General features: G+C 41.7%; 3 protein-coding genes across 3 annotated transcripts; all 3 read left to right on the forward strand.

Annotated features, from left to right (window-relative positions):
* The first annotated feature begins 4,812 nt into the window (after positions 1–4,812).
* LOC140366229 (odorant receptor 131-2-like) lies at positions 4,813–6,686 on the forward strand. The gene is made up of 2 exons (XM_072452898.1): positions 4,813–4,965; positions 5,907–6,686. Exons 1-2 carry the CDS (start codon positions 4,813–4,815, stop codon positions 6,684–6,686), a joined length of 933 nt encoding a protein of 310 aa, XP_072308999.1.
* A 13,821-nt stretch (positions 6,687–20,507) lies between these two features.
* Positions 20,508–22,214, forward strand: LOC140366231 (odorant receptor 131-2-like). Its single transcript, XM_072452899.1, has 2 exons — positions 20,508–20,639; positions 21,435–22,214. Exons 1-2 carry the CDS (start codon positions 20,508–20,510, stop codon positions 22,212–22,214), a joined length of 912 nt encoding a protein of 303 aa, XP_072309000.1.
* Positions 22,215–26,258: 4,044 nt separating this feature from the next.
* Positions 26,259–27,986, forward strand: LOC140366233 (odorant receptor 131-2-like). The gene is made up of 2 exons (XM_072452901.1): positions 26,259–26,411; positions 27,207–27,986. Exons 1-2 carry the CDS (start codon positions 26,259–26,261, stop codon positions 27,984–27,986), a joined length of 933 nt encoding a protein of 310 aa, XP_072309002.1.
* Positions 27,987–27,993: the final 7 nt, after the last annotated feature.

Raw genomic sequence — 27,993 nt, forward strand, 5'->3', positions numbered from 1 at the left:
GACTGTTTTATGATTTTTTTCATGTCTTTGTGATTTTAATAACATTTTCCTGTTGAGTGAAGCACTTTGAATTACCTCATGTACAAATTGTGCTTTACAAATGAACAGGCCTTTCCGTGCCTTATTTGAATCAGAATCAGAAAAGTTTATTGCCATTGCTAATGAACAGAATTCACAAACATAGGAACTTGCTTTGGTGATATGGTGCAACAATGAACAATGATTAAACAACCTATATAAAATCAAAAAGAAAATTAATTTAAATCTGCTATAGGATAAATATAAAAATAGGCCTACTATGTAAACAAAATTTACTGTTGAATTTACAGATGTAGTGCAGAAAGTGAACAGTGCTGTGAGTGATTGATTAAACTATAGTTTAATTATAGTTAAAGTGACAGGTGTTTAAGAGGCGTTCATGAGTCCAACGGCAGAGGGAAAAAACTATTCTTGTGACGGGAGGTTGTGGTCTGGATGGACCATAGCCTCTTGCCTGAGGGGAGTGTCTCAAATAGTCCGTATCCAGGGTGAGAAGGGTCAGCTGTGATCCGGCCTGTTCGTCTCAGAGCCTTGGCCTGCTCGTCTACAGATGGAAGTGTAGATGGGTGTAGACGATCGATCAACTTCTCAGCAAAGTGCACAATGCGCTGAAGTCTCTGTTTGTCCCTGGCTGTGGCTCTAGCATACCACACGGTGATGGAGGAGGTGAGGATGGCCGTGTAAAACTACACCATCATCTGCGCTGGCAGCTTGGCTTTCCTTAGCTGCCGCAGGAAGTACTTCCTCTGCTGGGCCTTCTTGATGAGGGAGCTCATGGTGGGCTCCCACTTGAGGTTGTTGTGGAAAAAATGCTGTAAACAATGACAGAGAAATGAAGCAGAATAGAACCAAGTTGTCTAGTCTAAAAGTGAATCATTATTTTAGCCGTGCAGAAGCCAAAATGCTCTCCCTGGCAGAGTCGTCTCTCTTCCTGATCTGACTCCAGAACAAAGATAAGTCCAACTTATCAACGCAAAATAGGTTTCACATATGCACAAACCCAGTCTCAACATATTGCAAAGACACACTCGATGTTTTACCACATGTGAGACATCCTTGGATGAACCAAGTTGAATCCCTAGCTATCAGGCTGTTTTCCCAAGGATGTCAACATGTCGAGCCACAATAAGTGTGCGCCGAATGTTAGACACATGTTGACCTGAGTTTTATGGCATCAGGCTAAGACATTCATTTTTTTCATTTAAATCTTTGGTGATGGTTGTGCCGAGGAAGGTACGGTGGTGATGGGGGAGCTGGGCATTGAGCTCCAGGTTGTTACCCCTGCACCAGGACACCAGTCGGTTCACCTCCTTCCAGTAGGCAGACGCATCCCCATACAAGATGAGCCCGATGAGGGTGGTGTCGTCCGCAAACTTATCAGTTTTACGGAGTCGTGGATGGAGGTGCAGAAGTTTGTGTACAGGGAAAATAGCAGCGGAGAAAGTACAAAGCCCTGTGGAGATCCTCTGCTGATAGTCCGAATGTATGTGACATTCTTCCCCAGCCACACGCACTGCCGCCGATCCGTCAGGAAGTCAGTGATTCACCTTCAGGTGGAGTCAGGCACGTTGAGCTGGGAGAGCAGAGCAGGGACGATGGTGTTGTATGCAGAGTTAAAGTCCACAAACAGGATACTGGCATAAGTTCCCAGGGAGTTCAGATGCTGCAAGATGAAGTAGAGTGAGGAACTGCAGGAGGTCCAGCAGGGGGTAGGTCTTGAGGTGGGGCAACAGTGCACTGCACTGAAACCCTCTGGACCAGCAGCTTTTCGGGTGTATTTCCGAAATAGTCTGTTTACATCCTGTTCCTGCCGTCATCAAACCTAAAGTAAAAGGTGTTGAGTTGCTGAGTTGGGTTTCCGGTCATCTGCAGCATTCTCATCAACTACAAGCCCAGAGCCCACTCCACACAGAGGCAGGGTTGTTGTTTGAGAACTGCTGCTTCAGTCGCGTAGACTGTACTGAGATCTAGCTCTCAACAACTCCCTGCTAAAATTGTACTTCGCATCTTTCTAGCGCTCTCGTCACCGGCCCTGCCTACTTCTGCTGTCTTAAAGGTCCCATAACATGCAAAATCAACTTTTCAGAGCTTTTAACCTTTTTACATTGCTATTTGTGCTTCATATATGTACCCAGAGTGTTTTTTTGATTGATTCCCGCAGTTTTTAGCTATATTACAGACTATCTCCTTTCCGCGAATCTCCAAACTGACGGGGGGTGGATGCAAGACCGCGTCATAACCACAGGCACGCGTCACCATCCCCCCTCACCCTCTCCACCCCCCTCCCCCTCCCGCCTCCCGTCTGCCGCCTCCCGCCCCCTTCCCCCCGGCTCCGCGCTGCTCCAGGCTAACCCGTGTCTCACCATACAAGCCCCGGAGTTTTTCTGCTTCGATTTACGATGAAACACGGCTCAAAGAGGCCCAAAACTTCATTAATGATATCGCACTCTTTACTATTATCACAATGGTGAAGGTTTATGTGGCAGTTGATGCAACAACCGGGAAAATAAACGGAGAGAAGTTCTATCCGATACCGAAAAACCAGGAAATAAGAGCGCGATGGACATAAGACTGTTATATATATATATATATATATATATATATATATATATATATATATATAGATCCATAGATCTATAGATATATCTGTTCTGCGCACGCTGTAGAATAAACACCAGATTTATTTAGTCTCAAAGTAGACTCTTTCTCACTCACTCACGCGGAGCGGCGCACCGCGGAGCAGATAGCTGTGGGGCACACACTACATCACGGGTGGGCGGGGCACACACGTGCTCTGAGACTACGTCACGGGTTGGGCGGGGGAGCCAGATCGCTCTTCGCAAGGGTGGGGGCGAATATCAAACCAAGCCGTTTGCATTTTCGGGTTGGTGAGGGGGTCCAAGGTCTGGGTGATATTTCTTAACTATTATGTTAAGGGTGTTGCACAACCCTTAACTTAACTTGTCAGTGTTGAAAGTTTGATGTGATTTGGTACGATGCTGTCCTCACAGAATCTAATGTATGACGTCACAGTGTCCGTAACGTGGCAGCTTTGAAAAGTCTGGAATGTCCAAACATTCTCCTAGCCGTCTAAGTCCTGACTACAGGTTTGGAGAGCCTCTGTCTGTACATGGGGATCAGGTGAATCATGACGTGATCTGACCAGCCCAAGGCCAAGGCACGAAAAGCATTTCTTGTGTAACAATTGTGTAACTGCTCTCTGGTTGGGACTTTAATAAACTGTTTAAGCTTAGGTAGTTCATGGCTGATATTCCCTTTCTTAAAATCGCCATGGATATTTCGCTCGTTGGAATGTAAATCAGCAGCCAGGATAAATGAGGCAAACTCACGTAGAGTAGAATGGTTTGCAGTTGATAAAAATATATTCCAGAGCAGGAGAGCAGTGTTTGGAGATCACAGTCATATCTGAAGTCACCAGGCATTGTTGATGTAAAAACAGAATACCACTCATGGGCATATTCGTCCTTTTTTCTTACTACTCAATAATTGCGTTTTTATACTCCCCGGATACAATTTTCCCTCGGGCAATTCTCGTCTTTCAGCTCAGGCCTAATAATGCATAATATTAGTTTTTATCAACCATGACATACAAAATACAAAGTAAATGTTTCCTGAAAAAAAGTTGTGGTAAGTAACTGCTTTGAAGGTCCTCCCCCTGATATCAACCTCCTCATGTTTTTTTTTTTTTTTTTTTAATTCTCTCTATAAAAACTCAGCAGAAAGCCTTGAGACTCCAGTTCACCGGAAAACAGATTTGATCTGCAGGTAAGAATGACCTGGGAACATCTACTCTTTATTTATCATGTTATTATTTATTTAAGTGAAAATGAGCTGCATGCATTTGATTTATTTAAGTTTTTATTTTATATTTTTCTGAAAATATATGTACGTATATGTCATAAAGACGTATTTAAATACAATTTTTGCATTATACAGCAATTACAGGAATGATTTTCTGCATTCTTCTCTTTCATGTCTTGAACTGTTTTGTGATTTCAGTAATTTCTTTGTGGTTTGAATGCATTTTTTTCCTGTTGTGTGAAGCACTTGAATTGCCTTGTGTATGACATGTGCTCTACAAATAAACTTGCCTTGCAACAGAAACCCTCTATAGTATTGTATCTAATTTATGTTTCTCTAAAAATTCACTAAAAAGTTGTTTAATATCACAATTTGGTCTTATACAGTTGTTCTGATATAGATAAAGACTATATTTCTAAAACTGTTCAGAAAAGGAGAATTGTTGTGCTATTCATGTATTTGTATTATTTCAGTGTTAATAACTGTAAAAAAATCATATGTTATTTTAATACTAGATACAATGTTAAATTTTACCTGATACTAAGAGAAAATATTTTCATATCAAATTTGTATGTGAGCAACAATGAACATCTTCAACATGCTCAAGTTGCAGGCTAGATCTGTGGAGCGGTGACTCCGCACAGAATGCATGTTTCTCAAGATTTTTTTTCTCAGTTAGAAAGCACTTTTTTTTTTTTCAATGTAAAAAAACCTCTAAATGTTCTTAAGCAATAAAAACTCTTAAATTAAATGCTGGATTGAGACTCCCATTCCAGGCAGTGCAACGACAGCCATAGAGACAATCTGAAATGTTCCACTGTGCACCTTTAAGACTTACTCACTGTAGGATTTATAGTTGATAATAGTACTATAGTAAATGTAGGATACATAATAGTGAATAATGTATCCATGGTTTTTCTTTTTCACATTTCTACCTTTCAGAATCTCACCATGAATGTGTCCAGTCCGAGCCAAAATGTGTCGCTGCGGCCTTACCGTGACTCATACCAATCTGCAGTGACCAAGAATGTGATTGTCATCGCTTTGGGTCTAATCATAAACTACATCAATGGGATGCTCATTCACACCTTCAGGAAGCACCAGGTCATCATGTCTACAGTGCACTCTATTGTCATTTACAATTAACTACGACTAATAAAACCAAGGACACATTTACCTAAGTTATTTTGACTCACCCAGTGTGAGCCCTTTTACATTCAATGGCAAAGTATATTCTAAAACTAGGAAAAACTAAGTAAGCTCTTGTCAGTATACCTTTTGTCAGTATACCTTTTTGTTTTATTTGATTTAAAATAAAAAAAAATATTTCTCTATATCCAATAGAGTAGTGGTGATCAAGATAGTTTGTCTGACTAGGATAAAGAGCAGATTCGTTTGCAGTCTGCACCAGTGGTTTAATGGACCATTTACATGGGAGAAATACAGACTATTTTCTTTTTCAAAAACATGCACACAATGGCACTTTGTACATTTGTGGAGGAGAAAGAGGACTGTGCTTTTCTGAACATTGAATTTAACAGTTTAGATTTTTCTACTTCCGCTGTTGTGAAGCTTCGACCAATCAGCGTGAAATCTTTTTTTAACGTCCCAACGGCTTTTGGCCCTTCCCAGATCGGTTAATGTAAAGAACTCCATTCAAAGTGAGACAAAGATCAATCTGGCCTGAGCCAGGTTAACTTAAACTGTTACTTTGACATAAGTTAAAAAGTTAATAAGTTGTCATATGTACTTAGTTATTTGTACAGGAGTGGCATCCATCCATGCTCATGTTTTCTCCGTCAAATCAAACATTAAGTATGCACAATAGAATACTCCGGCTACTAGTGACCATAAAATATATTCTAAATGTCCAAAAGTTGATGTACTGCGCATGGTGGGCTGCTCTAGTTAGTCAGTAGCTTTAAAGCGTGGTCCCTATAATCTTCACTTGAGTAAAATTAACAGTTTATCTCGAAACGCAAATTAGCAGAGCACATTTCTTGTAAAATGTGTTGTCAAACTGTACATTTTTTAATTTTTTTCAGATGTTCTACATGACACCTCGCTACATCCTCTTCATCCATCTTGTGGTCAATGATATGATCCAGCTCACTACTGCCATCACCTTATATGTCAGTAGTTATGTTTTCTACAAAATCAATGTCTCTGTTTGCTTAGTAATTGTTAGTTTTACCATATTTACCTCTTCAAATTCCCCTTTAAACTTAGCAGTCATGGCTGTGGAGTGCTACATTGCCATATGCTTTCCATTACGGCATGTTGAATTTTGCACAATTAAGAATACATACATATTGATTTCATGGATTTGGTTTATGAGCTCAATTGACGTTTTTCCTGACATTTTCTTACTCATCGCTACAGAGCCAGGAGAGATATTTTTGTCGACCATTCTTTGCAAAAGAGATAATTTGTTTCGACACCCAGTTAGCCTTAAAAAACAGGAAGTGTTGTACACAATCTACCTTGTTGGAATATGGATTGTACTCTTTTACACATACCTTCATATATTTTTTGTGGCTAAAGCTGCCAAATCCTCAAGTGGGGATGCAAAAAAGGCAAGAAACACCATCTTGCTTCATGCTTTTCAATTGCTCTTATGCATGCTGACATATGTTTACCAATCCATAGTAAGATCACTTGTTTACCTTTTCCCCAGTAGTATCCTCCATATTATATTCATAAGTTACATATTTATTCAGATCTTACCCAGGCTCGTTAGCACCATTGTGTACGGACTGAGAGACCAAATGTTCAGGCAAAAATTGCAGATGTATCTTCTTTGCACCATTTGCTTCAAGCTATGATTCCCTTCAATAATACATTCAATGTTTTAATTTGCTTATGTGGAATAAAACTTGAAAAAATCTTGTGTCTTATATTGGATTGGAATTATTGCATTTGTTTACACTTTAGCGCGTAATTGGCATGCTTCCTGCAGGAATGTCCACCAGAGTTGTTGCCTGCGCATTGAATGTTCATTTCTCTACAATAAGCTGTTTCCAAAGGCATTTCAGCTTATGTGACATGTATGGGTGAGCGTGTGGGTTTGCTGATGTCAACGTTGTGAACCACCTGAAGTTGCATGGATCTGTACACAATTCTTGGAAGCGGATGACACCCCAGTTCTTGCATGGCCAGTATACTTACCAAACGTGTCACCCACTGACCATTTTTGGGATGCTCTGGATTATGTCGCCAAAAGAGAAGTGCTCACTCCCACACATTTTGACGGATTCGTCTACAATATTTGAGAGAAATTGATCTATTGTGCATATTGAAAATGTTTTATCTTTTAGGTTCAGCTCAAGAAAAATGTGAGCAAAGTAACAAAACAGAAAACAAAAGCTTCAACAATTAAAAAATCCTCTGACTGGGCACTGGCTTGCCCTTATGGGAAGAGGCCCAAGACACAAATAACTGGTCAGAATATAAACATTTAACAAAAACAACATAGAACGGGACCAGAGAGAAAATAGACAAAAGAAAATCAGGACATGAAACATAAAACTAAGGCACAAAAAAAAACAAAAAAAACATCCCAATTGAATCAAATTTGTCAAATTTAAAGAGAAAACAAGACAGGATGTGGTTTTATAGATCAAAATAATGTATTCCCTACGATTACAAAAATAACAAATTGAAACACACTTGTCCCCCAGAACTTCCACCAGACTGCCAAAGCGCGCTAGGGCTATCTCTCTGACACACAGGACAAAAAATATGAACATTCATGTGTGTGTGTGTGTGTGTGTCCAGTATGCATAACACTGAAAGGTTTATTAATGCATTACAATATTAAATGTTTATTAATTACAACATTCCCTCTCTTGAACTCCATTTAGGAGTTCACAATTCAATTAACGTGGTTCTGTAACTGGGAGGAGCATATTGTCCCTTCAGTTATTTCTTTGTATGTAGATTACTATTGTATTATTGTTTTTTTTTGTAATATAATTATAAAATGAAATTTTGGTCTGGAGGTTCAAAGCCAATCTAGTCCTACGTAAAATTCTCTAGGAGGTGTCCAATTAGTCTGGTTGTATTGGAACTGTATCTAATCTTGCATAGAATATACTGTCAGTCTGTGTTATATTTGTTGGATGTCTGATGTTTTCAGATGTGTCCCAAAGAAGAATGCCAATTACTACTATACATCCTATTAAAATGATGACTGCATAAACTAACCACATAAACCAACCTATAACCTCATAAACCAACCTCCCTCTCTTGGACTGGGGAACACCCAGCCCACCTGAAAAAAGCAATGTAAGCGTGTGTGTCACCAAACAGGACCCTGGAGACGTACATGTGTAAGAAGACCACCAGACCATCTCTAAGCCAGGTGGCTCAGAGGTCTACTGAGTCCTCAAACGGAGTCTACAACACAGAAATGTTTAGCAGAAGCACAGGAAAACAATACAATTTAAAAAAGTCATCTTGAAGAAATGTTCTGTAGAGAGTCTCTTGTGGCAGGGGTAATCTGAGATAGATTACACAACAATACTCCTTTCTCCACTGGTTTCACTGCGTGAGAGGTCCTGGGTTTGACAGTGAATGGACCAGACCAGAGAGATTCAGTCCAAGATCTCCGGAGCACTTTCAGGAGAACCTTGCCGGGCAGAGGTCCGAGACGCCTCCTTGTGGATCTGGGTGGAAAAACTAGATGCCAAGGCATGTAATTGAGAAAACAGGAGCGGTGTTAACATTTGGATCTAGGGGCAGAGAGAGAGATGGAGAGATGGCATGGGTCTCCCAGTCATCAAATGGGAAGTGTCCCGTTGCCCTGCAAATGGTCTGTTTTACTGCAAGCCGAGCAAGGGGTGATTAATCAAGCTAATTCAGGCCAGTGAGTGATTTTGCCAGATGTGATTTTTAGAGTGCCATGGAATCATTTCCTTTGGGACTGGGGATCATAACAGTGCCAAATGATGTGTGCAGATAAAAAAAAAAAAATGGAAACCATTATCAGACTTCATTCAGAACAAGGATATGTGTTATAGTAGAAATATGATCTGGCCTTTCTGCCTTGTGTGGAAAGTTTATTGTATGCTGTTTCCTGCACCTCATGTCCCCATAAATCAGGGACCGTCCCGGACCCCCTGCAGATCAAGAGAAAGAGAGAAAGCAGGGGTCCGCGATTCTAACACCAGCCACTTTCCTCAGGGGTGGAGAACTTCCTGTTTCCTCAGGAAAGGCAACAGCTGCATATAAAGGGTTTTGTCTGCCCAAGGAAACTGGGCAAACATTTGACCTTTCGTTAAATATGTACATTTCCGTGTGTTCATGTGACCTCTGTTATATATAGAGGCACGAGGGGATGAGCGAGGGAGAAGTGATCATGCATGAACCAGAGAGAGGTTGATCATTAAACATTTTTACCTTTGAGACAACACAACTCGCTTCCTTGTTTTATTCAGGAGATTTTTGCCATTACATATGCTTTTGGCTAGTGGGAGAATGAGTCAATAATAGACAAAAGGAAACATTGGCCACAAACTCTGGTAATCATGTTAATAATATAATTTGGGGGTGGTACCAGGGTGTGAGGCAAACATTCATTGCAGTGGGGTTTAAGGTGTGACGGACTTGGGCGTCAGTTAATGCAGCGTATAGCAGAGGTCCAGTGAGAAGAACCGGCTTCCTTTGGGACCCCACCAGAGGCCAGTTTCTCCTTGGTAACAGTGATAGTATGTCCAATTAGCATGCTCTTCAGATGAACTGTCAGCTTAGGCTTTGATAATGACTTCAGTAGATAATGTAGGTAGCAGCAGTGTGGAGAGCAGAAAGTTACTCACCATCCGACAGCCGTCTGAGGCGATATAACCTGCCGCTCTCTTGGCCAGGCAATCTGCGGCCTCAGTGCCGCTAGAAAACAAAGTCCTGCCCTTTGGTGTGGGCAGGGGATTTAACAAAAGCGACAGCTGAGGGCAACACAAGTGCATAATCTAACCTTTTGATCAAATCTGGATGTCTGACTGGACCCTCTTCAGCTGTTCTGAAAGAGTCTGAGTAGATCTTAATCTTCAAGAGTAAGCACAGTATCTAAGATCTCTGCATTTTGTGCAGATGGCCAGTCAGAGAGTGTAGAAGAACACCAGTCAACTAAAGAATTTCCTTCAGCTTAAACAACAGCAGCGGGAGCAGACAGGTAGCCGTCCCGCTTCCTGAAACAGCAGCCATCAGTAAAGAAAACTATGCCTTCAGTCAGAGGTTTAAAAGAGAGGTCATATCGTACCTTGGCCAAGGTCTTAGTAAGAGAAACACAGTCATGAGGAGAACCCTCACAAGAGAGGTTGTCAGCCATCTTGACACCCTCCACAGAAAAGTAAGTCCAGTCCAAGGTGGCAGTGTTCTTCATTTATTTTTCACAAATAAGTGCACATAAAGAGGCAGTGATCAACGTAGTCGGATATGAACAGGCGACTGTAGCCTCAAAGGCTAAGAAAAGAGAGCATGTGTCCACAGTTATGGGTTTAAGATGGGTCAGAATCATGTTTTTATGTTCAGGAGAAATACAATTACCTATACTAGACACTGTTCACCCTAAGAAGTTCAAAGATCTCCTACAGCAGAGCAGGGGTGTCAAATTCATTTGGGCCGCGGGCCGAATTTTGACGCTCAGGCTGGGTTGCGGACCGAACATAACATAAAACATAAAACAATTACAAATATAGGAAATAAGTTTTTGAAGCAATTACTGGATCAATTAAAAAAAACATACAAAACATTTGTTCTCATATACTGAAATGTATTAAGAAAAGCAATGTAATTTCACCAATACTGTGCTAACTAACATTTCCACGTCTGTGTAGTTATCTGTAGCTCTCTGTAGTTCTCTGTAGCTCTCTGTAGTTCTCTGTACACCTGAACTGTCACACCACTAAATACAAATACACGTGGAGCGTTTAAGTAAGGAGGTTAAGTTACGCCTCTGGCCTTGAAAATATAGAATAAGTGCATGAGCCACAGTGTTCCATCAAACCAAACTCTTTTGTCGAATTTCGACGCTCAAGCTGAGTCGTGGGCCAAATATTATGTACAAAATAAAACAATAGAAAATATAAGAAATAAATAGCTTTTTTACAGCCTAGTATTAGTTGTGGAGACTGCTGAGGTGAGTCCATATTCATGCAGTAACAGGAACAGGAACATGGACTTTTGATGTGATTTCTGATATAAAATGTTCATATTATAGACATGTTTCTGCTCAAACTCAATATGAGCTCGCTATTTTCATAGTTTAAGTTGATCTTAGTGACAAATGATTCATGTAGTGACTCAAATGAGTGCATCGTGTTAGTGTTCACAGTCACATTAGTGTGGACACAGTCATGTTCAGACTTTATCACACTCTGACCTGTGTTTTTACCTGCGGCTGCTGATCTGTCCAGGTTTGTAGAGGATGTTTTCCTCAGAGCATCATCACAGAAGTTAGTTTTCTTGTTTTTAGTTCCACATTAGCTCCACTTTTAGCACAACTCTAACATTCACAAAACTGTCTCCTTTCTTTCTTCCACGTGTTTCCTAAAGCCACACGTCTCTTTTCCTCTAACAGACTTCTGCTCAAAAGTGTGTAAAGTGCATATTTAGATGTTCTTTAACATTTGGGGGAAGGGCTTCCATGACTGCGGTCATGGAAGCCATTATTTTCCTATCTGAGTATCTCATTGGGTGTCTTCCTGTCGCATCTATCCACTGAGTTAAACACTTCTGGAACCATTCTTCGGGTCCATCAGTGCGAGTCCATGTTGTGTGACCGGAAATGGATCAGGTCAGGTCAGGAAATGTTTCTTTGATTATTGTATAAAATCTGTTGATTTGATCTATTGCTGTTTGATTTCATAACGACTGCAGCACCGACCCATTATGCCCCTGATGTCCCCAGCTGTCAGCTGGTGTCCGGCTGTTAGACTATTAGCCCCGATAAATTTGGTTCAGCTCTGGCTTATAGATCTTTGAATTGGGATGGTTGGAAACCTCCCAAACCTCCATTTCTGTCCACCATCAATGGCATTCGGAGCATAGTAGGTTCTAGTTCTGTCTGACCTGACTTCCTCTTTTCCTTCTTTGATTTTCCACACTCTTTCTTCACTCGTGTTCATGCCTTCCTCATCATCCCTGTATTTTGAGCCGCTGTTTTAATTACCATCTTTGGTCCGGGGTCAGAGTCGTCGTTGTCTGTTTCCTGACTGGAGGAGGAGGAGGACGACGACAAGCATCCTTCCTCCTCTGATGAGTCAGTCTCCGTGTGTCCCCTTTTTTTCTTACCTGTTTGGCGTTTTTTCTTAGTCGCTGATTTCTTCTGTTCTTCCCTCATCTCTTTGACCTGGTCCTTTTCCTCTCGGTCCAAAATCCTTTGATGTTCCTCCTCTCAGTGTTTCCGTTCTTCTTCTTCTTGTCTAAGTTTTGTTTCTCCAGAGCTTCTTGTGTCTGTCGCATTTCTCTTCCCCGTGTTTCTTACCTGGGGTGTCATTCTCTTGTCTCCATCCTCTTTTTTTCCTATCAAATGAGTCAGGATTCTTAATCCTTTTTTGTTTTGTTTATTTATTTGTTCATTTATTTATTCATTCATTCATTTATTTTGAATCTTATAGCCTATATCAATTTTAACCTAGAGCATATTTAAATAGTTTTGACCTATATAGGTTTTTCCATCATCGTTTATTGTTTTATGTTACACTAAATCAACAAAGCAAGTTTCTATGTTTGAATTCTGTTCTGCTGCATAGCGCAGCATCACCCAAAACTCCTCAAGGGAGGGGTAAAGCCCTGCCTTTCGAGTTACTACAAGCCCCCTCCTTTCCCCCCCTGGCTGTCCCTATCTCTCCTCTTGAAGAAGATTTTTCCTTTTCTTCTTTTTTCTTATTTCTTACTCCCATTAGAATTTGCCAAACCCATTTAGAATTTTGCAGTTCGATTTCCTATCGAATTCTCTTAGTTTCTGGCGTGCCTCAACATGTCCCCAAAGTATACTAAAACCTCACAAAATAGAGCACGTCTGCCACTATCACCAGTTACGGTAGGCCGTTCTCCGACTTCCTGTGGAACTTATATCCTCTTGGACTTCTCTTGTCTTTTATCTCTCTCTCAGCGCAGTGATCAGTCAACAACATCCAGTTTTGACATAATTCCGGCTCACTCTGTGATCTGTTATTCCTACAACACGTAACGTTAGTGTTTTCAATAAAGTCCCCGAGTCCCCTTCAACTTATCCAATAAAAGTTATCCCACGTTCAACATTCAATAATAGTAACGTACTTTACACAAAGCAAATTCACTTGCAAGGACCACAACCCCAGCTACGATGCAAGGTGTTTATTGGCAGGCGAGAAACATGAACAACACAAATGTATAGAAGTTGATGTTATTTTGGGGCTTCTTGCAATGAGGGCTGAAGGCTCCCGGACCTCGATACCCCAAAAGAAGCTTAACAGAGGCAGTGCGGATTGGCAGAATGGAGAATGCGTAGGTAATGGTGGGTGTAGACCTGGAAGGCCATGGAGAACCAGTGCTCCATAATATAATGAGGCGGTCTACAACTCCTTAACTGGAAGCACATGTGGCAGCACCAATGCAGGAAAAGTTTGGTAGGAAATGTGGGGACCAGGCGAGGATCAACTTTATGTAAAGGATGAACCAGACCCTGCTGCAATCTGGCCTTGGTCGGTAGAGAGGATTAAGTCCTAAGGGGAAGTGCCACTTGACGAACAGTACGCAAGGTCCGGGAAGATTGCAAAGGGGCTGAGAATAGATTTAGCTTGAACTACCACTGTAGTCCTGCTGTTTTGGGGAAAGACTTAAGCGTTGGTTGGAGGTCCTTGATGCCGGGGTGAGGAGAACTGTTGTGGACAAGACAACCTTTGAGCAGGGGAACAAGCCTGAAAAGATGTCGATGCCGCTTGGGTAGGCTTTGAGTAACTGCAAATGGATACTGGCAGTCGAAGGTGAATGGGAAGTAATAAGTTAATAAGGAAAGAAGGTTAAACGCTGTAAAGGTAGATTGAAGCCATGATGGAAGGAACGGAAACTGAGCTGGGTGGTCTAGGAAGAGAAGGTCGCCTGAAGCGGGACTTATGTGTGGAACGTGGTAGCTAAGGATGGAGGAACTGGGGTTGATGACTGTTCCACCTCGGTAAGAAATGTTCTGAATGTATTTGTTGATGGTGTCAGTGAATACAGGGTCATCGGACTGGACGGCCATGAACATGAATGGTCCGACAGGAAGGCAGCAATCCTGACGGTATAGATCTTAAAGTAACCCCCAAACCGGCTAATAGAACGGCATATCAAAGTGGAGCAGCAACTTGATGCACTGGATGAGAATGACGACGCTTTGGAGTGATGAACTGAAAACGTTAGGGTCGGGAGGTGGGAGATAAGGGCCTTGTTCCAAGGGGATGATCTGCATGGTAAAGTTGGGATGACCAAGCTGCTGTTTGGAGTATGAGAAGGTTCCTTAGACGAGAGCTCTAGTTTAACTTTGGGTTAACTTCGGTCTTGCCCGAAGAGGGAAGACGCAGCATCCCAGTGCCCGAAGAGGCGGCATCCCGGTGCCCAAAGAAGCGGCATCCCGGTGCCCGAAGAGGCGGCATTCCCGGTGCCCGAAGAGGGAAGCGGCTGCAAGAGGAAAGCGGCTGCAAGAGGGAAGAGGCTGCAAGAAGGAAGAGGCGGGAAGAGGCTGCATGAGGGAAGAGGCTGTAAGAGGGAAGAGGCGGCATGTGGGAAGAGGCTACATGAGGGAAGAGGCGGGAAGAGGCTGCATGAGGAAGAGCCGGGAAGAGGCTGCATGAGGGAAGAGGCTGCATGAGGGAAGAGGCGGGAAGAGGTTGCAAGAGGGAAGAGGCAGCATGTGGGAAGAGGCGTCATGAGGGAAGAGGGAAGAGGCTGCATGAGGGAAGAGAGAAGAGGCTGCATGAGGGAAGAGGCGGGAAGAGGCTGCAAGAGGGAAGAGGCGGCATGTGGGAAGAGGCGGGAAGAGGCTGCATGAGGGAAGAGGCAGGAAGAGGCTGCAAGAGGGAAGAGGCTGCATGAGGGAAGAGAGAAGAGGCTGCATGAGGGAAGAGGCGGGAAGAGGCTGCAAGAGAGAAGAGGCGGCATGTGGGAAGAGGCTGCATGAAGAAAGAGGCTGCATGAGGGAAGAGGCTGCAAGAGGGAAGAGAGAAGAGGCTGCATGAGGGAAGAGGCGGGAAGAGGGAAGAGGCGGGAAGAGGCTGCAAGAGGGAAGAGGCTGCATGAGGGAAGAGGCGGGAAGAGGGAAGAGGCGGGAAGAGACTGCAAGAGGGAAGAGGCTGCATGCGGGAAGAGGCAGGAAGAGGCTGCAAGAGGGAAGAGGCTGCATGAGGGAAGAGAGAAGAGGCTGCATGAGGGAAGAGGCGGCATGTGGGAAGAGGCTGCATGAGGAAAGAGGCTGCATGAGGAAAGAGGCTGCATGAGGGAAGAGGCAGGAAGAGGCCGCAAGAGGGAAGAGGCTGCATGATGGAAGAGAGAAGAGGCTGCATGAGGGAAGAGGCGGGAAGAGGGAAGAGGCGGGAAGAGGCTGCAAGAGGGAAGAGGCTGCATGAGGGAAGAGGCGGGAAGAGGCTGCAAGAGGGAAGAGGCTGCATGAGGGAAGAGGCGGGAAGAGGCTGCATGAGGAAAGAGGCTGCATGAGGGAAGAGAGAAGAGGCTGCAAGAGGGAAGAGGCTGAATGAGGGAAGAGGCAGGAAGAGGCTGCAAGAGTGAAGAGGCTGCAAGAGGGAAGAGGCGGCATGTGGGGAGAGGCGGGAAGAGGCTGCATGAGGGAAGAGGCGGTGGGTGGACGCAGCCCTTCTGGGTTAGAGCAAGAGGGCAATCCGGTGCTTGAGGAGGCTGGAGTGGATGAGGAGGCTGGAATAGATCCTGGCAAAACTGCTTGGTGGGCAGACCAGAAAGCCCGGGCTTGAAGGGAAGTGGAACCTGGAACGGTGGAACCTGGCAACACGGTGCCCGAGGAGAAAACACCAGGACTTGGTAACGCATTGCCCGGGGATAAAATGTCGGAACGTGGCGACGCGGTGCCCGGGGATAAAATGCCGGAACCTGGCAACGTGGTGCCCGAGGATGTAATGCCTGAACTTGGCAACGCGGTGCCCGAGGAGGAAACGCTGGAACTTGGCAATGCAGTGCCCGAGGATAAAATGCCGGAACCTGGCAACGCGGTGCCCGAAGAGGAAACGCTGAAACCTGGTAAGACTGGAACCTAACAACTCTGAGCCAGAGGACTAAGCGCGGTAACAGGATGAAAATGCTGGAACCTGGCAACGTGGTAGCTGAGGATGAAATGCAGGAACCTGGCGACGCAGTGCCAGAGGATAAAACGCTAGAACCTGGCGATGCAGAGCCAGGGGATAAAACGCAGGAACCTGACGACGCAGAGCCGGAGGAATAACTGGTGCGTGAGAAAAAGAAAGGAGAGGAGGGGGGGAGAGAAAGGAGAGGGGGGTATTTATTTTTTATTTCGAGAGATGACAGCTTCTTTTAGGACAATGGTTGGATGCTGGAGTGGTGAGCAAATAAGTGAATGAATTACTTGAAAGAGGTGATCAAGTCTGGCTTCCAAGGCTGGAGTGATGCGCAGCTCTGTGCGGGAGGAAGGAGACGACGGAGGAGGAAGGAAACAACGTGGAGGAATACTTTACCTGGAAGAGCCGCTGCAGCCCACGAAAGTGGGTGGGGCAGAGCGCACTCTGGAGTGGAAAGAGCTTGAACAGCGAATTGTACTAGCCAAAGAGAAGTTTAAACAACCTGATTGTTGACGGCGCTGGCACCGTGAAAACGAACGCTTCTTAAGTGCGGCCTGGAGACCTGCCGCCGTCCACGTGGGCGGTGTAGAGAAGAATGACGAGCGCGCGCGGAGGGCGCTTAACGAGCGAGGCCACGGGATGGGCGTTGGGAAGACCGGAGCGCTGGGAGGAGGGCGCAGGGCTATCTAAATACCGGACTGGCAGAGGTGATTCAAGGCGGGACGTCGGTCTGCTGACGGGAGCTCTCGCTTGCATATCCCGGTCCAATGGGATACCAGTGGAGGATGGCCCGGTATGGCTCTCCTGTGCTGGGCGAGGTGAGGCCTGGATCGGGCCGAAGCTGTAATGGCAGAAAATGGGTCATGTCACGTCATTCTAATGTTGTTTTAGGCCATGACATGTCACAGAATTAATATCTGTGTTGTTCTCCTGTGTGCAGATGGGATAAGAATATGGGGTCCTGATTATACTGAATATTTACTGTCCGGCGCCTCTTAATCATCAATTAATGCGTCAGGACCGGATTCAGTGTGGAAATGGCCTTTGATTAAACCTCTGAAGAGATGGCTGGAACCGTCACAGACGTGATAGTCTGGTCTATCTCTTTTTGAGCTGATTTGGGTTGTGATTATGTTATGTTTGTTACCACCTATAAAAGGTGTACTTTGTAAATTGTAAGGTTAGGTAGGGACAGAACGACCTTGTCTTAGGGAGAGAGAGGGTGTTTATCCACTGTGCACGTGAATAAACTTCCACCTTTTGAGAGAGACCGAGAGACTGCTTCTGCTTCAAGTTATTGCCTGGTTACTCTTTACTTGATCATTATTTACAGGAAACTGCCGTAACAAAGCATCGGAAGGAACGAGGTCGAGTCGATCCATAGAAAGGTAAGGAATGAGTGTGTATTCGAGCGCCCCGTCGCCATGGAAGCGTGTGCACAAAAATCAAGAACACAGGTGTATGTGATCTGGATGATTAATTGGAATCTGGAATCACCTTCTCAAAGAAACTTTTGCTGTCATCGCCCTCCTCTTCCTCCAGTACCCACACAAGTCTGAGATTGTTCCTACGTGATCTCTATTCCAAATCCATGATCTTGTGTTTCATATTCTTTTTCTCCGACCATCCGACCAACCTCGGCGTCACCATCTCGGCCTCCAGTGTCATCCGCATTGTCTGAAATACATTGTTCAACTTCATCAATCGGTGCTCTGTTTCCTTCCTAGGTTTGTTTATCTCCCCTTTGTAGCTCCAGCCAGTAGATGGAGCTCTAACTCAATTCCTGATGTGGGGAATGCCTGAATGATCTGAAGTAACTTCTGCTTTTTGTGGACTTTTTTTCCCCCCTAAAACATAAGGTGTCAAAGTAAAGATACTCAAGAGCATGTTTTAAAGGTGCCATAACATGCTTTTTTTCACGTTTCGTAGTCTATCCCAAGTGTATAATTGATAATAATAAGGGTTGTGCAACACCCATAACATAATAGTTAAGAAATATCACCCAGACCTTGGACCCCCTCACCAACCCGGAAATGCAAACGGCTTGGTTTGATATTCGCCCCCACCCTTGCGAAGAGCGATCTGGCTCCCCCGCCCAACCCGTGACGTAGTCTCAGAGCGCGTGTGTGCCCCGCCCACCCGTGACGTAGTGTGTGCCCCACAGCTGTGTGCTGTAAGCTCTGCGGTGCGCCGTTCCGCGTGAGTGAGTGAGAAACGATAGAACTTCAGATCAACACTACTTTGAGACTAAATAAATCTGGTGTTTATTCTACAGCGTGCGCAGAACAGATATATCTATAGATCTATATATATATATATATAAAAGTCTTATGTCTATCGCGCTCTTATTTCCTGGTTTTTCGGTGTCGGATAGAACTTCTCTGTATATATATATATATAAAAGTCTTATGTCTATCGCGCTCTTATTTCCTGGTTTTTCGGTGTCGGATAGAACTTCTCTCCGTTTATTGTCCCGGTTGCTGCATCAACTGCCACACAAACCTTCACCACTGTGATAATAGTAAAGAGTGCGATATCATTAATGAAGTTTTGAGCATCTTTGAACCGTGTTTCGTCGTAAATTGACAGCAGCGCGGAGCCGGGGGGAAGGGGGCGGCAGGCGGGAGGGGGAGGGGGGTGGAGAGGGGGGAGGGGGAGGTTGAGGGGGGATGGTGACGCGTGCCTGTGGTTATGACGCGGTCTTGCAGCCACCGCCCGTCAGTTTGGAGATTCGCGGAAAGGAGATTACAGAGTCTGTAATATAGCTAAAAACTGCGGGAATCAATAAAAAAACACTCTGGGTACACATATGAAGCACAAATAGCAATGTAAGAAGGTTAAAAGCTCTGAAAAGTCGATTTTGCATGTTATGGGACCTTTAAGGACAATAGCAATAATAACCTAACAATAACCTAATTTATAATATTTGCTCTTAAGTTCTTATCAACAATGACATACAAAATACAGAATCAATGGTTCCTTAAAAAAGTTTTAGTAAGTAACTGCTTTGAAGTCCTTCCCCCTGATATCAACCTCCTCATTATGTATTTTTTTTATTTTTAATTCTCTCTATATAAACTCAGCAGAAAGCCTTGAGACTCCAGTGCACCAGAAAAACACACACTGATTCAATCTGCAGGTAAGAATGACCTGGGCACATCTACTCTGTATTTATCATGTCATTATTTATTTAAGTGAAAATGAACTGTATGCATTTGATTTATTTATGAATGTATACATCATTAAGATGTATATAAAACATATTTAAATCAAACAATTGATTTTTGCAAAATGCAGAAATAACCAAAGGGAACAACTTCAGATGCGCTTAGTATAATTGAATGAATGCACCACTTAAACTAGTGCTAAAAATAACTCTTAAACTAACATTTTAAAATCAGGTTTAGATTTTTTAACTATATTCCAAAATATTACTGCATGCTTTTTACTTCAAGCAACATTTTAAAGCCAGTTGTCTAGGACATTGTTGTACATACTGTGCCTTGTATTCTAATTAAGTTGTTCCTAGATTCAAGCAAAGTGTTTATTAAACTCTTTATCTCACAACATATCATGCATCAGCAGCTTTAATACGGCGAATAGAAAACACACATGCTTAGTCATTTGGATTTCAAGGCAACCTAAAAATGACATAATGTGAGAGTACATTGTTGTGTATGTCTTACTTTCTACTCATTGTGTATTTGTATAGCAATGTGTATACATGTATTTGTCGCAATACAACATGTTCCTTCTATCTATTATAAGTCTAAGTCTGGCTAGTAACATTTTTACCAATGATTAAAACTGAACATGCAAACAATCTTAACCGAAACCCTCTGGATTATTTTCTCTAATTTAAGTTTCACTACTAAGAAGATGGCCCAATCATTTAAAAAAATATATATACTAGTTTCTTTAATATCACCATTTGATCTTATACGCAAGACTATAATTCTAAAACTGTTAAGTGAAGGACAATTTTTGTGCTATTTATGTAATTTCATTATTTTTATTAGAATTATTATTAGAACATATTTTCAAATCGTATTTTTATGCAAGCAACAATGAACATGTTCAACGTGCTCAAGATTTTTTTTTTTTCAGTTAAAAGCACTTTTATTTTATTCATTAATTTTATTTTAAAACAAACTCTCTAAATTCTTTCAAGCAACAAAAACACATGAATGAAATGCTAGATCTAGACCCCCATTCCAGGCAACGACACAGCCATAGACTCAATCTGAAATGTTGCACTGAGCCCCTTTAAGACTTCCTCATGGCAGGATTTGTAGTTGATAAAAGTACTATAGTAAATGTATGCATGGCTTTCTTTTTCACATTTCTACCTTTCAGAATCTCACCATGAATGTGTCGCTGCAGCCTTACCGTGACTCATACCAATCTGCAGTGACCAAGAATGTGATTGTCGTCACTTTGGGCCTAATCATAAACTACATCAATGGGATGCTCATTCACACCTTCAGGAAGCACCAGGTCATCATGTCTACAGTGCCTTCTATAGTCATTTAAAATTAACTACGACTAATAAAACTAAGGACAGATTTACTTGAGTTATTTTGACTCACCCAATGTGAGCCCTTTTACATTCAATGGCAAAGTGTGTTCTTAAACTTGGCCAAATGTAAGTCAGCTGCACCAGTGGTTTAATGGGCCATTTACATGGGAGAAATACAGACAATTTTCTTTTTCAAAAACATGCACAATGGCACTTTGTACATTTACAGATTAGAAAGAGGACTGTGCTTATCTGAACACTGGATTTAACACATTTTAGATTTTTCTGCTTCTTCCGCTGTTCGAACAATCAGTGTGAAGTCTTTTTTTAACATCCCGACGGCTTTCGGCCCTTCCCAGATCAATTAATGTGAAGAACTCAATTCAGAGTGAGACAAAGATCAATCTGGCCTGAGCCAGGTTGAAATATTTATGTTGTTTTTGTAACTTAAACTGTTACATATGTTAAAAAGTTGTCGTATGTACTTAGTTATTATTACTGGAGTGGCATCGATCCATGCTCATGTTTTCTTCATCAAATCAAACCTTAAGTATAGACAATAGAATACTCTAGTGACCATAAAATGTATTTAATATCTAAATGTCCAAAAGTTGATGTACTGCTCCTAGTGGTCTGCTCTAGTCAGTCACTAGCTTTAAAGGGTGGTCCTATAATCTTCACTTGAGTAAAATTAACAGTTTATCTCGAAACGCAATTTAGCAGAGCACATTTGTTGTCAAATCCTTTTACATTGTACTTTTTTCCACTTTCAGATGTTCTACACGACACCTCGCTACATCCTCTTTATCCATCTTGTGGTCAATGATATGATCCAGCTCACTACTACCATCACCTTATATGTCAGTAGTTATGTTTTCTACAAAATCAATGTCTCTGTTTGCTTGGTAATTGTTAGTTTTGCCGTATTTACCACTTCAAATACCCCTTTCAATTTAGCAGTCATGGCTGTGGAGTGCTACATTGCCATATGCTTTCCATTACGGCATGTAGAATTTTGCACAGTAAAGACAACATACATATTGATTTCATGGATTTGGTTTATGAGTTCAATTGCTGTTTTGCCTGACATTTTCTTACTCATCGCTACAGAGCCAGGAGAGATATTTTTGTCAAATTTTTTTTGCAGTAGAAATAATTTGTTTAGACACCCAGTTAGCCTTAAAAAACAGGAAGTGTTGTACACAATCTACCTTGTTGGAATATGGCTTGTACTCTTATACACATACCTTCATATATATTTTGTGGCTAAAGCTGCCAAATCCTCAAGTGGGGATGCAAAAAAGGCAAGAAACACCATCTTGCTTCATGCTTTTCAATTGCTCTTATGCATGCTGACTTATGTTTACTACATCATACTAAGATTAATTGTTTCTTTTTTCCCCAGTAGTTTCACCCATGTTACATTTGCAAGTTACATATTTATTCAGATCTTACCCAGGCTCATCAGCCCCATTGTGTACGGACTGAAAGACCAAATGTTCAGGCAAAGATTGAAAAAGTATCTTCTGTGTACCATTTGCTTCAAGCTATGATACACTTCAATAATATATTCAATGTCCGACATGTTTTTAATTTGCTTATGTGGAATAAAACTTTTAAAAAAGCTTGTGTCTTATTATTACATTGGAATTATTGCATTTGTTTACACTTTACTAGCATTTGAGGTGTTTCATTATGGGAATCGCCTTGGGTGTGATTACACACAAAAGCTCCAATGGCACCACATCCGAATATCTCGGGCTCCGACCCCTCCTCTGATACAGCCTCCTACTGTAATCATTCAAAAACGACACTCTGCTTTGCAAGGAGGGTAATGTAGGTGAAAGAGCTTGCTCTCAATCTCTGCGATGGGTGCAATGCCCCTGCAGATATACACTGAATAAAAAAATTATATTCTCCCATTTTTTCTGAGCTAAACTCAAAGATATAAAACTACAAAACACCCATTACTTTAAAATATTGTTCACACATTTGTCTCAATCTGTGTTGGTGAGCACTGCTTTGCCAAGATAATACAAACCCCCTCACAAGTGTGGCATATGAAGATGCTGATTACAGCATGAATATTGAACAGGTGTGCCTAAGGCTGGCCACAATAATAGAACACTCTGAAATTTTACATTTTTACAATGCCACAGATGTCGCAAGTTTTGTGGGAGCGCACGTAATTGACATGCTTCCTGCAGGAATGTCCACCAGAGTTGAATGTTCATTTCTCTACCATAAGCTGTTTCCAAAAGTATTTCAGCTTATGTGGCACTGTGTGGGTGAGCGTGTGGGTTTGCTGATGTCAACGTTGTGTATGGAGGGGCCCATGGTGATGGTGGGGTTATAGTATGGGAAGAAACTTTATGGACAAATTGATGGCATTTCGAATGCACATAGATTCTGTGATGAGATCCTGAGGCCCATTGTTGTGCCATTGATTCACAACCACCACCTGAAGTTGCAGCATGATAAAGCACGGCCCCATGTTGCAAGGATGTGTACACAATTCTTGGAAGCTGATGACATCCCAGTTCTTGCATGGCCAGTATACTTACCAAACGTGTCACCCACTGACCATGTTTGGGATACTCTGGATTATGTCGCCAAAAGAGAAGTGATCACTTCCACACATTTTGACAGATTTGTGTACAATATTTGAGAGAAATTGGTCTATTGTGCACTTGAAAATGTTTCATCTTTTAGGTTCAGCTCATGAAAAATGTGAGCAAAGTAACAAAACAGAAAACAAAAGCTTCAACAATTAAGAAATCCTCTGACTGGGCACTGGCTTGCCCTTATGGGAAGAGGCCCAAGACACAAATAACTGGTCAGAATATAAACATTTAACAAAAACAACACAGAACCGGACCAGAGAGAAAATAGATTAAAACAAATCAGGACATAAAACATAAAACATCAAACTAAGGCACACAAACTAAAAAAAAAACCCAATCCAATCAAATTTGTCAAATTTAAAGTTAAGTCCAAATGTAATTTTCTCCATATTTCATATGTTGGTTATGATGTTGGTTCAGTATTTGGCCCAGTGCTTCTAAATTATTTTCTGTTAATGGAATAATTGAGGATTTTTTGCCGAGTTGAAAACTCAAGCGACTGTTAGTCCTTTTTTTTCATGCACATGCGCACACTCACCACCCTCACCCCCCACCCTCCTGTTGTTTCCAAGACGCCGCCTACCATCAACCTCATGCGGAAGCGTGCCACAGCCCGCTGCTACACGTGCATATGTTTATTAGCACAACGGATCGCATTGCATCTCTCGTCTCCGCAGATTTTTGTCTCTTCTGAGCTCGAACTCAGTCTTTCTCTGTTGTCATTTTTGTACTGTACACTGAAGGAACTCGCTAAACACACAAACACACAAACTACTCGGCTGTCCACGCCACGAAGAAATTCCTCTGTTTTTTCTTTGATAATCCTCTCTGATCATTGTGGATTAAATTTGGGACTATTTGTTACATTATTTTGGACATAATTATATGGTAGTGCTCTGAGGCATTGGAATGGCCCTGAATAGGGTCCTGAGCAGATAGTTAGAGAAGAGAGGAATGAGAGAGGAATTTCTGCTCCATTGTACATCTTAGTGCCATATGAACCATCTTGGACTCTGAGGACCTCAGGGAGGCCTCCTGCTGGTGCCCAGAGTCAGGACTAAACATGGGGAATCTGCATTTCAGTTTTATGCAGCTAAAATCTGGAACAGTCTTCCTGAAGATGTGAGACAGGTCTGTATACTCTGACAATGTTCAAATCCAAACTAAAAAACTGTTTTGTTTAGTTGGTTATTTGAATGAAAGGATTAAATTTGCACTATCTCTTTTATGTCTTGAATTGTTTTGTGATTTCTGTCATGTGTCTGTGATTTTAATCAATGTTTCTTGTAGTGTGAAGCCCTTTCTTGTGTGCAAACTGTGCTCTACAAATGATTTTGCCTTTCATTTCCTACTCCACATTCTGAATAGAAATTGGTCCAATGAAGCACAATCAAGTCGGTCCTTCGCCCCTTTAGGTATAAGAGATATGATTCCTTCTTTCCAACTAGGGTTTTGCTTTCTAAGCGGCCAGTTAAAAGCAAAGAAATAAGTGTTTATTTTAGAACTATATACCACTCTAAGGTGAACTCATCACTCCCATCGGGGATTTATTATTCTTTAATCTTTTGATTGCACCTTGTATTTCCAAAACTGTTGCACTCAGCTTTTTTTGATTTTTATTATTTTTCTATTATTATTATTATTATTATTATAAAGAAGTGTATATGATCCTCTTCATCTCCTGAAATGTTTTAATAGAAGGATTCAAATGCTGATACAATGATGAATTTGGTCTTGCTTTTAAATCATTTAGAAAATGTTGATCGACTCACATAATATCTTTGTTTGGTAAAGAGTTTTCTAACTATTTCCTGTGAGGTCAGGTCATTAATTTCTCCTTATTTTTTTTAAATTTCCTGTAGTATTGGAGGACTCCCCTTCTTGACATGATTTACCTCGATCAATTTGAGTTTTTCTTGCAGATTCGGCCCTCAGACAGGTGGATTTAACTGGACACAGAGTTTATGTACTAAAACAGACAGCCAACATGGAGCATAAAGTCCAAAGTCAAAAACATCAGTCATTTCAAATAAACAGAAATGCATTACCATGTGACCATAACCTGAACTCATATACCACACGCTGGTGGCTCCATCTCTTGTGACTGTCCAGTTCTCTGCCTCTCCCGGTGTTCTGAGCACATGTTTTTTACCTTCGGAAGTCACCAGAAGAGTGGCCGGGAATAAAAAAGCATGTCTCAGTTTTCTATTCTCTACCCCAAATCCATGATCTTATGTTTCATATTCTTGTTCTCCGTCCGTCCGACCAACCTCGGCGTCACCACCTCGGCCTCCAGTGTCATCCGCATTGTCTGAAATATTGTTCAACTTCATCAATCGGTGCTCTGTTTCCTCCCTAGGTTTGTTAATCTCCCCTTTGTAGCTCCAGCCAGTAGATGGAGCTCTAACTCAATTCCTGATGTGGGAAATGCCTGAATGACTGAAGTAACTTCTGCTTTTTGTAGACTTTCTTTTCCTAAAACATGAGGTGTCAAAGTAAAGATACTCAAGAGCTCTAAAGTTCTTATCAACCATGACATACAAAATACAGAATCAATGTTTCCTTAAAAAAGTTATAGTAAGTAACTGCTTTGAAGTCCTTCCCCCTGATATCAACCTCCTCCATTGTGTGTTTTTTTATTTTTAATTCTCTCTATATAAACTCAGCAGAGAGCCTTGAGACTCCAGTGCACCAGAAAAACACACACTGATTCAATCTGCAGGTAAGAATGACCTGGGAACATCTACTCTGTATTTATCATGTCATTATTTATTTAAGTGAAAATGAACTGTATGCATTTGATTTATTTATGAATGTACATAAAACATATTTAAATCGAACAGTTGATTTTTGCAATATACAGAAATAACCAAAAGGAACAACTTCAGATGCACTTATTATAATTGAATGAATGCACAACTTAAACTAATTCATGGCTTTCTTTTTCACAGTTCTACCTTTCAGAATCTCACCATGAATGTGTCCAGTCTGAGCCAAAATGGGTCGCTGCGGCCTTACCGTGACTCATACCAATCTGCAGTGACCAAGAATGTGATTGTCATCGCTTTGGGCCTAATCATAAACTACATCAATGGGATGCTCATTCACACCTTCAGGAAGCACCAGGTCATCATGTCTACAGTGCACTCTATAGTCATTTACAATTAACTATGACTAATAAAACTAAGGACACATTTACTTGAGTTATTTTGACTCACCCAGTGTGAGCCCTTTTACATTCAATGGCAAAGTGTGTTCTAAAACTTGGCCAAAAATAAGTCAGCTGCACCAGTGGTTTAATGGGCCATTTACATGGGAGAAATACAGACAATTTTCTTTTTCAAAAACATGCACAATGGCACTTTGTACATTTACAGATTAGAAAGAGGACTGTGCTTATCTGAACACTGGATTTAACACATTTTAGATTTTTTCTGCTTCTTCCGCTGTTCGAACAATCAGTGTGAAGTCTTTTTTTAACATCCCGACGGCTTTCTGCCCTTCCCAGATCAATTAATGTGAAGAACTCAATTCAGAGTGAGACAAAGATCAATCTGGCCTGAGCCAGGTTAAAATATTTATGTTGTTTTTGTAACTTAAACTGTTACATATGTTAAAAAGTTGTCGTATGTACTTAGTTATTACTACTGGAGTGGCATCCATCCATGCTCATGTTTTCTTCATCAAATCAAACCTTAAGTATAGACAATAGAATACTCTAGTGACCATGAAATGTATTTAATATCTAAATGTCCAAAAGTTGATGTACTGCTCGTGGTGGGCTGCTCTAGTCAGTCAGTAGCTTTAAAGGGTGGTCCTATAATCTTCACTTGAGTAAAATAAACAGTTTATCTGGAAAACAATTTAGCAGAGCACATTTGTTGTCAAATTCTTTTACAGTGTACTTTTTTCCACTTTCAGATGTTCTACACGACACCTCGCTACATCCTCTTTATCCATCTTGTGGTCAATGATATGATCCAGCTCACTACTACCATCACCTTATATGTCAGTAGTTATGTTTTCTACAAAATCAATGCCTCTGTTTGCTTGGTAATTGTTAGTTTTGCCGTATTTACCACTTCAAATACCCCTTTCAATTTAGCAGTCATGGCTGTGGAGTGCTACATTGCCATATGCTTTCCATTACGGCATGTAGAATTTTGCACCATTAAGACAACATACATATTGTTTTCATGGATTTGGTTTATGAGTTCAATTGACATTTTTCCTGACATTTTCTTACTCATCGCTACAGAGCCTCGGGAGTTATTTTTGTCAACCGTTATTTGCAGCAGAGATAATTTGTTTAGACACCCAGTTAGCCTTAAAAAACAGGAAGTGTTGCACACAATCTACCTTGTTGGAATATGGATTGTTCTCTTTTACACATACCTTCATATATTTTTTGTGGCTAAAGCTGCCAAATCCTCAAGTGGGGATGCAAAAAAGGCAAGAAACACCATCTTGCTTCATGCTTTTCAATTACTCTTATGCATGCTGACTTATGTTTACCACTCCATACTAAGATTACTACTTTCCCTTTTCCCAAGTAGTTTCACCCATATTACATTTGCAAGTTACATATTTGTTCAGATCTTACCCAGGCTCATTAGCCCCATTGTGTACGGACTGAGAGACCAAAAGTTCAGGCAAAAATTGAAAAAGTATCTTCTGTGTACCATTTGCCTCAAGCTATGATACACTT

This window comes from Eucyclogobius newberryi, unplaced genomic scaffold, assembly GCF_026437365.1.
Source record: "Eucyclogobius newberryi isolate DKJ021-1_F unplaced genomic scaffold, fEucNew1.0.hap1 SCAF_19, whole genome shotgun sequence".
Taxonomy (NCBI): domain Eukaryota; kingdom Metazoa; phylum Chordata; class Actinopteri; order Gobiiformes; family Gobiidae; genus Eucyclogobius; species Eucyclogobius newberryi.

Bases quoted from the DNA above. Each gene is read 5' to 3' on its own strand.
- LOC140366233 (XM_072452901.1), top strand. From the start codon at position 26,259: ATGAATGTGTCCAGTCTGAGCCAAAATGGGTCGCTGCGGCCTTACCGT. The intron at 26,412-27,206 runs GTCATCATGTCT...TTCCACTTTCAG, and splicing joins ACACCTTCAGGAAGCACCAG to ATGTTCTACACGACACCTCG.
- LOC140366229 (XM_072452898.1), top strand. From the start codon at position 4,813: ATGAATGTGTCCAGTCCGAGCCAAAATGTGTCGCTGCGGCCTTACCGT. The intron at 4,966-5,906 runs GTCATCATGTCT...AATTTTTTTCAG, and splicing joins ACACCTTCAGGAAGCACCAG to ATGTTCTACATGACACCTCG.
- LOC140366231 (XM_072452899.1), top strand. From the start codon at position 20,508: ATGAATGTGTCGCTGCAGCCTTACCGTGACTCATACCAATCTGCAGTG. The intron at 20,640-21,434 runs GTCATCATGTCT...TTCCACTTTCAG, and splicing joins ACACCTTCAGGAAGCACCAG to ATGTTCTACACGACACCTCG.